The sequence below is a fragment of the Staurois parvus genome, unplaced genomic scaffold, assembly GCF_062004578.1.
Source record: "Staurois parvus isolate SC_StPar_1 unplaced genomic scaffold, SC_StPar_1.0 ptg000058l, whole genome shotgun sequence".
NCBI lineage: Eukaryota > Metazoa > Chordata > Amphibia > Anura > Ranidae > Staurois > Staurois parvus.
The window spans coordinates 6,363,991-6,379,368 of NW_028317854.1; the positions used below are offsets into that span (position 1 = coordinate 6,363,991).

Below are 15,378 nucleotides of genomic sequence, written 5' to 3' on the forward strand. Positions count from 1 at the left end.
ATGATGGGGCACTATTCCTCCCACTGATACCAATGATGGGGTACTATTCCTCCCACTGATACCAATGATTGGGCACTATTCCTTCCAGTGATGACGATGATGGGGCACTATTCCTCCCACTGATGACAATGATGGGGCACTATTCCTCCCACTGATGCCAATGATGGGGCACTATTCCTCCCACTGATACCAATGATGGGGCACTATTCCTCCCACTGATGCCAATGATGGGGCACTATTCCTCCCACTGATGCCAATGATGGGGCACTATACCTCCTACTGACACCAATGATGGGGCACTATTCCTCCCACTGATACCAATGATGGGGCACTATTCCTCTCACTGACAATAATGATGGGGCACTATTTCTCCCACTCACACCAATGATGGGGCACTATTCCTCCCACTGATACCAATGATGGGGCACTATTCCTCCCACTGATACCAATGATGGAGAACTATTCCTCCCACTGATACCAATGACGGGACCCTATTCCTCCCACTCACACCAATGATGGGGCACTATTCCTCCCACTCACACCAATGATAGGGCACTATTCCTCTCACTCAAACCAATGATGGGTCACTATTCCTCCCACTCACACCAATGATAGGGCACTATTCCTCCCACTGATACCAATAATGGGAAACTATTCCCCCCTAATACCATGTTCTGCTCCCGCTGGTCATAGTCCGACCCTCCTAAAGTTTGAAGGACAGTGAACTGGCCCTTTGTTTAGAAAGTTTGGAGACCCCTGCACTAGAGAATTGCTTGACATCACTATTAGAGGGCACAGAAGTCTAAGTTTTCAGCATCTTGGCATCAGCCTTATATAAACTTTTCTCAGATTAAACAACCAGATTGAATCACTCATGTTCAATTAAATTAGCTAGTCTTTATAAATCGAATGACTTTTAACAAGGAAACAATACATTTTGCATTATATAGTTGGATGCACAGGTATTAGGTAAAATGTCAACAATCACATTAAAAAACATTAATGTAGCAATAACGTGTTTACATCCTCAACTCTCTATGACTAATACAGGTGTTTTTATGCTTGTCTTTCATAATACAATATAACCTGTTGAAACATGTGAAGATGTTGGTACAGTAGCTGGGCCCTGAAGGCATGACAGGTTAGAGCACAAGTGAAAAGACATAATGGTTCATATTACACTAATCTTTGTTTGCCAGATTATTAGTATAGTGTCATGCCACAAGAAAAGCGACATTAAAACTCTCACCTGTTTTGTAGGGATGATACACATGCTCAGACTTGAAAACTGTGTTAATGCACAGTATGATGCAGTCATTCTCACTGTGCTTCAGCATCTTTAGGTGAATAACTTCCATCAGGTTATATCCTTAACCCTTTGATGCCAACTGCACACAAATATGCGGCAAATTAGAAAATACATATGTGCTGAGAGCGCTTGCCCTGCACATTCCCAGCACATATGTCCGCGACTCCCAGAAAGGTCCCGATCTCCCCTTTCGATCAGGACCTTTTCCGATCATGTGACCGCTGTGACTGCGAATGACGGCGGTCACATGACCCTAAAACCCCACCCCCCTTTTGAAACTCTTAAAGGGCCGGGGGGCGCCAGCGCCAAGAGGTTAACCTTATAGATGAGCTCCAAGCACCCAGCTTCCTGCTATAAATGGTTTCTAAGGAAGCAGTGGGTGCCTGCAACCACTGCATCATTACCAACCACTGACTTCATCCAGCCCATTCATTTACAATGCCACTTGAACATTTGGGCAATGATATCAGCACTATCCCTGCCCTTTCCATTATTTAGCTTGCACACTTACCGACCAGCCTACAACACAGTTGAATTAGCCCTGTCTAAAAACAGTGTTAAAAACAGAGGGTTTTGTTTGCACACATTTGCAAAATATATGCGTAAGCCACAGTGCTCATGTCAAGGGATCTTTGTATATACTGTGGTCCTAACAGTTTCAGTCAAGGGCTTATTAATACCTTTGTCTGTTCACTTTGGATGGATCCTTAACAATCCTCAATGCACCAAAAAAAGTTCCTGCACTACTTTTTGGCAGTGCAGTGCACCATAGCATACATGCTTTTACTGCATATTGCCATGTAAAATGAATGCACATATACCGCATGTTTAATGTGCCTTGTGGTAACACATGTTAAAACATTACTGTAGCCCTATTCACCCATGTCCATATTCATGCAGCAAAACTCATGCATTTTGCTACATGAAAATGCATTTCAAGCAGAACTCACATACATTTCTAAAAAAACTATATAGGCCCATTCACACCTACATGTGTACATTACCACATAGGCTGCAAAGGACACTGAGCAGTGCAAATTCAGCCTTGCAACTTGTAAAATAAATATTTAAGATTTATTAAAAAGTACCTTCACTTTTTTTTACAATATAAACATTTTCTTTATTTCATGTCTTGCTCCAGGTTAAGTAAAAAAAGTACTATACAAAGGGAATGACAGGCGCATAATGTAGCAGTCCATGTATATAATTGATAGAATGAGTTCAAATATGGGCAAGGGCGATCCAGTGTGCACTAGGGCAAGCTGCGATGGAGTGAAGCAAACTCTGGAGTAGAAGAAACAAAGAACACAGTGCCTCTAAGTGTAAACTGTATAACACATTTAATAAAAAAGTAAGCTTAACAATTCACATCTTGAACAATAAAAACAGGCTCATAGGGATGTGTTGTGGTACGTCTGTCGCCAGATGTTAATGCTGTTCCAGAGAGGAGTGGACCCTAATTGGTCAGCAAGAGGCGCAACACTGTAAGGCAAGGATGGTGAAGCCTGGCTGGGTCTCCACTATGTCTGGAGGTTTACACATTGGGCGTCTGACGTCATCGGATTGCGACACGTTTCTGAGCATGAGCGGGACCAGCGTCGTCCGACGTGCTCTTTAATCAGGCAAGGTGGAACAGGCAACCTGTTCCACTTTGCCTGATAAAACAGCGCCGGTCGACGCTGGTCCCGTGCATGCTCAGAAACGCGTAGACATAGTGGAGATCCAGCCAGGCTTCACCATCCTTCCCTTACATTGCAGCGCCTCCTGTTGACCGATTAGGGTCTACTCCTCTCTGGAGTGGTGAAGGTAAGCTGCTTCAGGTGACTGGTTGTACAGCACTAAGAAAGCTTGCGGTAGTGACAAGTAAAGTACGTATTACTACTTATTCCTCTTCCCCTAGACCAGGGGTGTCAAACTGGCGGCCCTCCAGCGGTTGCGAAACTACAAGTCCCATCATGCCTCTGCATTTGGGAGTCATGCTTGTAACTGTCAATCTTGCAATACCTCATGGGACTTGTAGTTTTGCAACAGCTGGAAGGCCACCAGTTTGACACCTGTGCCCTAGACTAAACAAGTGTTTAACATTTTTAGTACGGGTGGGGGTTGTAGCAATCATGCACACAGAGATGGATGGGAACCTCCATTTTGGCAAAAGACCGTCCATCTTGTATAATTATCTCTCTCTGCCTCTTTCCTCATACCCCTCCCTCTCTGTTGAGTGACATGTGGTCGGTGTGTGTTTACAGAGATCACAGGCAACACACTCAGTGGGAGGGTTTCCTGGCTATAAAACCTCACTAGCTCGGTGCCCCTCTGTCTAAGAAACTCTTACTTGGAATGGGATCATAAAAGACATTCCAGATAAGTCATAAACTAGACACCACATTCAACATCCATTTTCCCCTATGATTCCATATCTTGGATTATGGAAGACTTACATAAACATGGAGCACATATTTGGACTGCTGACGTTAATACAAATTCCCCGGTATATTATACCCCCTATCTGACATATACCGGAGAGCAGAAAATGATATCTCCTGAACCATTCCAGCAAATATTTCATATTTCATATCTAACTGTTCAGCAGGTGATACTGCGTAATAATCTACTCGTGGATAGGATGTTGTATGTATCCAGGGTAAATTATGAACCATAATATAAGATATGAGAGTTCTTGGTCAGAACTCGCAGTCTCCACCTACCAACTCCCTCCCCAAATGAGGCGATTGGTTTACTGCTCCAGGGAGACACCCTGTGAGATTACTAGAAAAGCTAACCTAGGCTGAGTTGAGTGGTGTGTGAAGAGTTGAAGATATCCCTGCTTTAACTTTGAAACTAACAGTGGTAGATCAAAGCATCCTTTTGGTTCTGAAACTTGGAAGCTGCTGAAACCAAGGCTGACTGGCAAGTACTTTAGCTAAATTCCTTTCTGTTATCTCTTTGCTGTTGTATTGTTCTCTGTATATTTATATATATATATTGGCTACATCTTTTTCTGTAAAAATTTTTATTGCACCCTTTTGACCTTTTAGTAATAAATCTTACTTTCTAAAAGTGTTGAACTGTTTCTAAAGCCTTTAATGCAAACTAAGAATTCCTGCCTCTAAAGAGCGCTACTGTGTGTGTATGTTTTAAACTTCGGTATATGTCTGCCTGTGGTGACAGTGGTATACCGACGATTATTCAACCATCATAGTGTTATTGCTAATATTGCCGAGTTTCCCCTTTCTCTGTACAAAAAGGAGGTGGTGGCAGTGTGAAGGGTTAATTGCATAATTAACCTGACCCAGTAACAATCGCTCCCAGGCTGCCGGTACATTGATTGTGGTCCAGTGAGCTGGAAAATCTTTCTGCAGGGTGTAGCTGGGCGTGGCATTGTTACGCATGTGGCAGCGCGGTTTTAGATTGGCTAGTCCTTGGGTCACGAATTTGGTGAGAAGGGCTGGGGTCTGACGCCGCGATCGTCACAGGGGTTGGGTTTTTTTTTTCTTTTTTACTTAAGTTTGGAGTTCAGCTTCAAAATGGTTGTAAAGGTTAAAGTTTTTTTTTTACCTTCATGCATTTTATGTATAAAGGTAAAAAAAACCTTCTGTGTGCAGCAGCCCCTACAATACTTACCTGAGCCCCATCGCGATCCAGCGGTGTGAACAAGAGCCTCGGCTCTCCATGGACTCTCCCTCCTCTTTGGCTGAGACAGCAGCAGGAGCCATTGGCTCCCACTGCTGTCAATAACAGCCAGGGAGCCAATGAGGAGAGAGAGGGGTGGGGCCAAGCCGTGACTCTGTGTGTGAATAGATATTTATATATACCTTATACATAACTGACAGGAAATATTATTGCAATTCTTTTAATGAGCATTCTTCTTGCAGATGGACTGGAAGGGGAAAGATCTCTTTGATTCAGTATGCAGAAACTTGGCATTGAGAGAAACTTGGTTCTTTGGTCTACAGTTTGTGGCAAGTGGGATGGACACCTGGTTGAAGTTGGAAAAAAAGGTTAGAATGTATCTTGAAAAAATCAGGAACATTACTATTCTACCAATATTGTCAGATCAGATATGCATGCATTGTCTGTCTTATGTGGTACCACATAGCTCCACTGTTTGAGGTGGTAGCTCAAGCTATTTTTACTAAAAGACTTATTTCCACCACATATGACATTATCCTGGCAGTAACACTAAACATGACACTGTGTATGAGGAGGGTGATCCTTGCATTGGTTGTAAACATTATCCGCTTGTGGATTGCCCGCAGCAAATGTACTGGCACCACGGCTGGGCTGGAACACGTACATATACATGATACAGCTCTTCTGGGTACAGGGCATGCTGTGGTTCGCTACAGCACAAGTTTGGCAGCAAGTCTCTGCTGATCAGCTGTAGCCAAACACAGCACAGAGCCCTGTGTATACAAACAACACAGAGCTCTGTACACAGACAGCCACATCTGTTAGTAAAAGTAGCACAAATTAAACACATTACCCATTGTTAGGCACACAGTTAACTCTTTGATTGCCCACAGATGTTGACACCTTAACTCCTAGCCAGTGTCATTAGTACAGTGACAGTGTACAGTATTAGCACTGATCACTGTATTAGTGTCACTATTGATGTCAGGGTCAGTTAGTGTACCTCCCAGCCAGCATCAGCTAGTGTCAGATTTCTCTCCACCCTATCACAATCCCACTATAAGTCGCTGATCACCACCATTACCAGTATAGCGCCATAGCTGCATAAATTCCAGTATATATACCATAGTTTGTAGATGTTAACATAATGTTAACACAAACAAACTAACATACAATTATTGAGATTTTTTTTTTTACCAAAGACATGTAGCAGAATACATTTTGGCCTAAATTTATGAAGAAATTAGATTTTTTTTTTAATTGGATGCCTTTTATGGATTGGAGGAGGGAAGGGAAGGGGTAGGATACAGGGAAGAGGTTATTGTACCTGTATTGTCTAATGTTTATTGCTTAATAAAAACTGATTTAAAAAAATCAGGAACATTACATTTTATTTATTATAGCATTGGACGCATTAATAAAGTAACAAACAGGTGACGCTGCATGGTACAGCTCACTAAACAGAATTGAGCTAATGAATAATAAATAATGTAAGCAAAATAATGAGTAGGGTTGCAAGTTCCTGCTACATGCACTGTGAACAGGGCATTAGTGTGCGGGTGCCATCTTACATATGTAGCGTCCTCTAGGTTTGCTAGAGAGGTAAATTTAGCTTGGCTCACAGAAGTAACTGAAGTATGTCTGTGGGGGTCAAGCTTAGCTCAGGCTGGAGGGTTTTGCAGGTCAGGCCTCTATCACCTCCCTCTGGTTCTGGAGGTCCATGGAAACTTCTAGAAACTAGTGGGTGGAGGGGTGGAGACCAAGATCGGCATATTAATAGGAGTCTGACCAATCCCACATAGGAGGCATGGCAGTGTGGTAGATGGGTCCATAAACATGAGAGAGCCTAGCCAGCAGGGGAGTCAGGTGATCGGGTAGAAGATGGAGTGTTGAGGATCGTGAAGCATGGGAGGGGACCCCGGGGAAGAGGGTTCTGCCTTCAGGTTGGAGCTGAGGAGGAAGGAAGGAAGGAGAAGAAGCTAGAGAGAGGGAATGTCACAGCAAGTCCTATCCAGAAGCCACCCTGCTCAGTGTACAAAGACTAGCACAGCTAAAGGTCTGAACAAGTAGTCTTGTCAAAAGCAGCAAGATGCAAGGGAAAAAGTGAGTACCTGTACACCCCCAGGACCTATACGGGAGAAGGCTGCCAGATGCAATATCCAGCATGATTTTACAGGGACAGTGTCACACCTAACCTAATCCCTTGTAGTATTGGGACTTTGTGAGAGTTCACACAAGGGAACCTAGGGATCCTTAAAATAACATTGCTACTTATCCTTAAAACTGATACTACTCTGGCTGGAATAACGTCCAGGATCCATTTTTTTGTTCATAAACGCAGGACTTTGTCCTCAAACTGTTCTTTCTAGTCAAGTTGGGCATCTCATAACCCCTAATCCCTATCCAAATAAAACAACAAAAACAAGCCCATGGACTGGATCCTTGACTACGTGTGTTTGCCGAAATTGTGTGTTGCCTGGATGTGCAGGAAATAGTGGGACCCAAAATCCAGTGGCTTTTAAGGAGGTAGCGCTACAGATAAATAATACTGAATTTGCAGTACATCTGATATTATGACGTGTATGTGATTTACCTTACTAAAGCTCTGACGGTTTATGTTAGTCCATTTGGTGAAATAGGATTTAGGGCATGTTGCATAAGACCAAAGCTGCATTCATCATCTTTATACCTATATGAGTAATTTGCCGCTTGCTGATTTTATTTCTTTGGCAGATGGTGTGATGGTGTCATTCTCTTGCAAACATCACACAAACATAAAAAACTGGTGTAGGGAAAACGATACTTCTCTATTAGGACTAGCAAATTCAGACTATAAATTAACATAAAACCCAGTATTTATGGTTTAGAATTCTGCTCCACATCCACATAATTTAAAACTGGTTACATAAAAATATGAATTGATGACAAGTAGTGATATTATAAATGTGGTGGAATTGGCAGCACACTTTTTAACACGTGCTCACAAAGCAAGAGAGAAATGGTTTATCTAAAATCAAATTCTGAGAGCATAAAATCAAATGTAATTAACACAGAAAGGGTTCTCAACACATCAGTTCACATACCTTTTTTAGCACACCATGAGGATGGGAGCACAATGTAAAGTCCATGTCAGTTTAAAGCTGCCTTTCTAAAATCTTTTACTATGAAGAGACCCTTAAAATAAGGTTAATGGTATCAGGGAACCCCTGCTAAAATGTATTTGCACAATACATAAGCATGATCAGTAAATTGTATAATGGTAATATTTTTGGTTTTTGCACCTTGAGTGAATCATATTTTTAACACTTCTCTCTGTACATGAAAATTACTTATTCACTTTTAAGCAAAATAAAAAACCTGAAAAACCCAAAACATATTAATTTCCAGAAAAAGAGGTGCACACAGCATAAAATATAGTACACCCTTGCTGGTCAGTGGAGAAATGCCTCCTTTATATTGGTGGTCAATGGAGAAATGCCCCTTACATTGGAAATCAGTGGAAAAGTAACCTCTTATATTGGTGGTCATTGTTTTGCCCCTTTATGTTGATAGTCAGTGGGCGAAGTGGCACCTATGATATGTGGGAGAAGTGTCCCTCTAGATTGGAAGTGGTCAGATGAAAAGTGACTCCTTACAGTATATTGGCAGTGTAATATTTGAGTGATTAGCAGGATCATGGAACACTACCTGTAACAACATGTCTTTTTTTAACTTTTTATATACACATCCAAAAAATTCAAAAGCTCCATTTCAGATAAATATAGTCCCAGTAACAGGAAAAGAAATATGCGTATTAGACAGGAAAACTTCAGCAGAATGGAGATCAAACACAGTGCTACTAGAGGTCCCAGCCAGAGGCGGAGGAATGCCTTAAGGTAAAAAACATTTTAGCTTTAGTATTGCTTCAAGTGAGATTGATCAAAATAGCCATCATGGGTGGAATAATTGGCTACAAACCTGAAGTACCACACTATGCCTTGGAATGCACATGTCTGTTTTTTTGTTCTTTGTCTCCTCCATTAATAGTGCAAATTTTCTGGAGTTCATGGTGAACCCTGTTCTGAACACTGAGGTATGCATCAGGTGGAGTTGTAACAATTAATTTACAGCCCGTTGGAACGTGTCTGGAGTGGTCTGATTTTTCGACAATGGAACTGTCTGTCTAGGATGGAGAAAGCTATTTTCTCCAGGGTGGCCTTAGTTAGCAGTATTTGCCAACAACCCTTTGTAAGATTCAAAGTGGGGATATAGTAAGCCTAGCCTAGTCTTTCAATGAGCTTGTTCACCCAGGGCATGGGATATTCTTCACACCACAGAATGCTGTTGGGTATGGGAACCAACACAATAGGGCTTGACTGCCCTCTCTGTGATTTCTCGGTGACTTCCAACAATTCCTCAACAATTTCCAATGGATGATCTTCCTCATCGCATCCAAGGCAGCCTTCCTTCATTCGGCAATGATTCCTCAAATAACCTTTCCCTGGCATTTGATGTCAGGCTTTTTACGTTTGGCAAGGGCATGCAGCTCTTCTGTTGCCATGTATCTTTCAACTATCTCAACCAGTTGATGAGCAGTTTTCAGTTCTCTCACTCTTTGACACACCCATCATTGCAGGTTGATCAGCAGAGATCAAATGTGCTGGTCCATTATGATCCTCTGCACCATTTAGTGTCCCATCAAGGTCTCAGGCTGCAGACCAACTGTATCAGATGCAATTTATGTTTGTGACCGTAGTGGCTGATCTAGGTAGCTCCAATAGCACACACAATGTGCTTTGAAAGTCATTGTCACTCCAAGACCTTTAGTTTCAGGTGGTCATATATACTTGTGTCCACAGGAATGAGGCCATAATATGCCTTTTGGGGATCTCCTGATAAGAAAGGAGCAATTGGACTGGTTCATTTGTCTTGGGGCCACTATTTTCATACTGCTGTTCTCTCAAATGTTGTAAGAAATGCCTTCATGTCATCTGTAGGTGTTTATCTGTTGATTGGCTAGCTAATTTGAGAAAGTAATTTACCAGCCTCAGTCAAAGTTTTTATTTGTGTTGCTGATAACCCGAATTGCCAATGTCCCATACATTAAAAAGCACATCCGCTTAGGAAATGTATCTGATTTAGAAAGAAACTGTTGCAAAAATACGAAGACTTTTAAAGAAATTTGGGGTTTGCTTCAAATGCTGTGCATCCATGGAACGTCATACTAAATACGGTAAAGCTACTATTAAGTGAAGAGAATGCGATAGTTATGATCACATGCAAGCGCTTAATTTATTTCAAAACAGTCTCACATTGTCCACAGGTAATACTCCCAAGGCAAGGCAGAGAGCACAGACCAAACAGTGCCTCATACTCCAGTTTTTTTACATGTACAGATGTGTTGGGAAAAGAACTGTGACAAATCCTGTGCCGAAATATGCTTGGTTCATGTACAGTCAGGTCCATAAATATTGGGATATTGACACAATTCTAACATTTTTGGCTCTATACACCACCACAATGGGTTTTAAATGAAACAAACAAGATGTGCTTTAACTGCAGACTGTCAGCTTTAATTTGAGGTATTTACATCCAAATCAGGTGAACGGTGTAGGAATTACAGCAGTTTGCATATGTGCCTCCCACTTGTTAAGGGACCAAAAGTAATGGGACAGAATAATAATCATAAATCAAACTTTCTCTTTTTAATACTTGGTTGCAAATCCTTTGCAGTCAATTACAGCCTGAAGTCTGGAACGCATAGACATCACCAGACGTTTCATCCCTGGTGATGCTCTGCCAGGCCTCTACTGCAACTGTCCTCAGTTCCTGCTTGTTCTTGGGGCATTTTCCCTTCAGTTTTGTCTTCAGCAAGTGAAATGCATGCTCAATCGGATTCAGGTCAGGTGATTGACTTGGCCATTGTATAACATTCCACTTCTTTCCCTTAACCACTTCCTGTCCGGACACTTTTACCCCCTTCCTGTCCAGGCCAATTTTCAGCTTTCGGCGCTCTCACATTGTGAATGACAATTACTCAGGCATACAACACTGTATCTAAATGAAATTATTATCATTTTTTTCAAACAAATAGAGCTTTAATTTGGTGGTATTTAATCATCACTGGGGTTTTTATTTTTTGCTAGAAAAATGAAAAAAGACTGAAAATTTTGAAAAAAAACATGTTTTTCTTAGTATTTGATAATAAATTTTGCAAATAAATATACTTTCTTCATAAATTTAGGCCAAAATCCATTGTGCTACATTTTGTTGGTAGACATAACCCAAATCAGTGTGTATTATTTAGTCTTTGTGAAAGTTATAGAGTCCACAGACCACGGTATATATATTTGATATATTTGAAAATGTATCAATCCTGATGCACGGACTACCTATATAATTTCTTGGGGCCCTAAAATGCCAGGACAGTACAAATACCCCCCAAACGACCCCTTTTAGGAAAGTAGACAGTCTGAGGTATTTAATGAGAGGCATGGGGAGTTTTTTGAAGTTGTCATTTTTTGCCAATTTTTTAAGGAAATGATGAAAGTAAAAAAAATTCTTTTTTTTTTTCCCACAAAGTTGTCATTTAACAAGTTCTTTCTCTCACACGGCATAGGCATACTTGCAATTACACCCCAAAACACATTCTGCTACTCATCCTGAGTATGGCGATACCACATGTGTAAAACTTTTTCACAGCCTAACCACATAGAAGGGCCCCACATCCAATAAGCACCCTTAGGCGTTCTAGGGGCAAAAATTACACATCTAATTTCTTGACTGTCTATCACAGTTTTGGAGGTCCTGGAGCACCAGGACAATTGAATTACCCACAAAATGACCCCATTTTCGAAAGAAAACACCTCAAGGTATGTTTTAAGAGGCATGGGGAGTCCTCTGAAGACTTCATTTTTTGCCACGTTTTTGGAAAATGTGAAAAGAAAATGAAAATGTATTTTTTTTTACGCAAAGTTGTCAATCTATGAGATATTTCTATTACACAGCATAGGCATACTTAAAATGATACCTCAAAACGCATTCTTTAACTCCTGCGGAATATGGCGATACCAAATGTGTGAGACTTTTCACAGTCTGGCCACATAGAGGGGTTCCACATCCAATAAGCACCTGTTAGCGTTCTAAGGGCAAAAATTACACATCTAATTTCTTGACTACCTATTGCCGTTTTGGAGGTCCTGGAGCATCAGGGCAATGGAATTATCCACAAAATGACCCCATTTTGGAAAGAAAACACCCCAAGGTATGTTTTAAGAGGCATGCAGAGTCTTCTGAAGACTTTATTTTTTGCCACAAGTTTTTGGAAAATGCGAAAAGAAAATGAAAATGTATTTTTTTCTACACAAAGTTGTCAATCTATGAGATATTTCTAATACACTGCATAGGCATACTTAAAATTACACCCCAAAAACACATTCTCTAACTCTTCCTGAATATGGTGATACCAAATGTGTGAGACTTTTTCACAGTCTGGCCACATAGAGGGGTTCCACATCCAATAAGCACCTGTTAGCGTTCTAAGGGCAAAGATCGCACATTTAATTTCTTAACTACCTATTGCTGTTTTGGAGGTCCTGGAGTATCAGGACAATGGAATTATCCACAAAAAGACCCCATTTTGGAAAGCAAACACCCCAAGGTATGTTTTAAGTTCTCCGTCACTCTCATTTGTCATACTCAGAATTTGAAATGCCTCCTCGCCTGTATATGATCTTTTGGCCATATTTTTGACACTGATCAGGACCCACTGGTATGGCAGTGATCAGGATGGTGTTGCAGTGAGGGACAGATATCTGGCTGCAGTTGGTTCACACTAGTCACTGTTGGGCAAAAATCAGAGATACAGTGAGGTGGCTGGCAATGTTTTGTGAGTGTGTGTAAACTCTGTGCAAAGGCTGAAAATTACTCACAGTTAGCTGTACTGGATCTCTCTCCTCACAGACGATGGCAGTGAACAGTATCCACTGGTGTGGCAGAGATCAGGGACACTTTATGAACAGGCACACTGTAAGGTGATCAGGGACACTGATTGGGCCACTGTATGGTGATCAGGGACACTGCTGGGCCACTGCGGTGATCAGGGACACTGCTGGGCCACTTGTGTGGCGATCAGGGACACTGCGGCAATCAGGGACACTGTGGCGATCAGGGACACTGCTGGACCACTTGTGCGGTGACCATGGACACTGCTGGGCCACTGCGATGATCAGGACACTGCTGGGCCACTTGTGTGGCGATCAGAAACACTGCTGGGCAACTGCGGTGATCAGGGACACTGCGGTGATCAGGGGCACTGCTGGACCACTTGTCTGGCAATCAGGGACACTGCTGGCCACTTGTGTGGTGATCAGGGACACTGCTGGGCCACTTGTGTGGTGATCTGGGCCACTGCGGCAATCAGGGACACTGCGGTGATCAGGGACACTGCTGGACCACTTATGCAGCAATCGGGGACACTGCGGTGATCAGGGACACTGCTGGGACACTGCGGCGATCAGGGACACTGCTGGACCACTTCTGCGGCGATCAGGGACACTGCTGGGCCACTGCGATGATCAGGGACACTTCGGTGATCAGGGGCACTGCTGGACCACTTATCCGGCGATCAGGGACACTGCTGGGCCACTTGTGTGGTGATCAGGAACACTGCTGGGCCAATGTGGGGATCAGGGACACTGCTGGGCCAATTGTGTGGTGATCAGGAACACTGCTGGGCCAATGCGGTGATCAGGGACACTGCTGGGCCACTTGTGTGGTGATCAGGAACACTGCTGGGCCAATGCGGTGATCAGGGACACTGCTGGGCCACTTGTGTGGTGGTCAGGGACACTGCTGGGCCACTGCGGCAATCAGGGCCACTGCAGCGATCAGGGACACTGCTGGACCACTTGTGTGGCAATCAGGGACACTGCGGTGATCAGGGACACTGCTGGACCACTTGTGCGGCAATCGGGGACAATGCTGGGTTACTTGTGCGGCGATCAGGGACACTGCTGGGCCACTTGTGTGGCGATCAGGGACACTGCTGGGCCACTGCGGCAATCAGGGACACTGCGGCAATCAGGGACACTGCTGGACCACTTGTGCGGCAATCAGGGACACTGTGGCGATCAGGAACACTGCTGGACCACTTGTGCGGCAATCAGGGACACTGCGGTGATCAGGGACACTGCTTGGCCACTGCGGCGATCAGGGACACTGCTGGACCACTTGTGCGGCAATCAGGGACACTGCGGTGATCAGGGACACTGCTGGGCCACTGCGGCAATCAGGGACACTTCTGGGCCACTTGTGTGGCAATCAGGGACACTGCTTGGCCACTGCGGCGATACTGCTGGGCCACTTGTGTGACGATCAGGGACACTGCTTGGCCACTGCGGCGATCAGGGACACTGTGACGATCAGGGACACTGTGGCGATCAGGAACACTGCTGGGCCACTATGTGGTGATCAGGGACACTGACAATCAGGGACACTGCTGGGCCACTTGTTGGGCGATCAGGGCCACTTGTGGGCAATCAGGGCCACTTGTGGGCAATCAGGACCACTTGTGGGCGATCAGGGCCACTTGGGGCAATCAGGGCCACTTGGGGCAATCAGGGACACTTGTGGGGGCAATCAGGGACACTTGTGGGGGCGATCAGGGCCACTTGTTGGGGCAATCAGGGCCACTTATTGGGGTGATCAGGGACACGTGGGGCAATCAGGGCCACTTTAGGGGCGATCAGGGCCACTTTAGGGGCGATCAGGGACACTTTAGGGGAGATCAGGTGTCACTGAGGTGGAGGGCAGTTAGCTACAGCCCTTTTCTTCGCTGTTTCTCCTCTCACAGACAACTCCGTGAGAGGAGAAGGAGGCGGAAGTCGCACCATGTGGCTTTTGTTTACACTTAAGCTGTGTCCTTATTGGACACAGCTGATCACATGGTATGGGACCGATTTCATTGGTCCCATACCATGTCACGTAATCCACCGTGTCTGTCGGACTCGGCGATCATCGGGCTCGCGGGTGCGCGCTCTAGGAGCCGCGCACGAGCCTCAGATGCAAGGTGCCGTTTAGAGACGGCAACCCGCTCCTGTAGGTGTCCCGTCCTGCCGTTTATAAACAGCGGCCGGACGGGAAGTGGTTAAAAAACTCTTCGGTTGCTTTTGCAGTATGGTTTGGATCATTGTCCATCTGCACTGTGAAGCGGCGTCCAATGAGTTCTGAAGCATTTGGCTGAATATGAGCAGATAATATTGCCGGAAACACTTCAGAATTCATCCTGCTGCTTTTGTCAGCAGTCACATCATCAATAAATAAAAGAGAACCAGTGCCATTGGCAGCCATACATGTCAAATTAAATCTGACAGTCTGCAGTTAAAGCACATCTTGTTCGTTTCATTTAAAATCCATTGTGGTGGTGTATAGAGCCAAAAATGTTAGAATTGTGTCGAAGT

The 15,378-nt window shown here is 43.8% G+C and overlaps 1 protein-coding gene across 1 annotated transcript in view; it reads left to right on the plus strand.

Moving 5' to 3' along the window:
• LOC149469874 (merlin-like) overlaps nt 1-15,378 on the plus strand; it is a 97,645-nt gene that overhangs the window by 14,521 nt on the left and 67,746 nt on the right. The window contains exon 3 of the mRNA XM_089668478.1: nt 5,182-5,307. Within this exon, the coding sequence (XP_089524604.1) occupies nt 5,182-5,307 (126 nt within the window). The remainder of the gene's footprint in view (nt 1-5,181; nt 5,308-15,378) is intronic.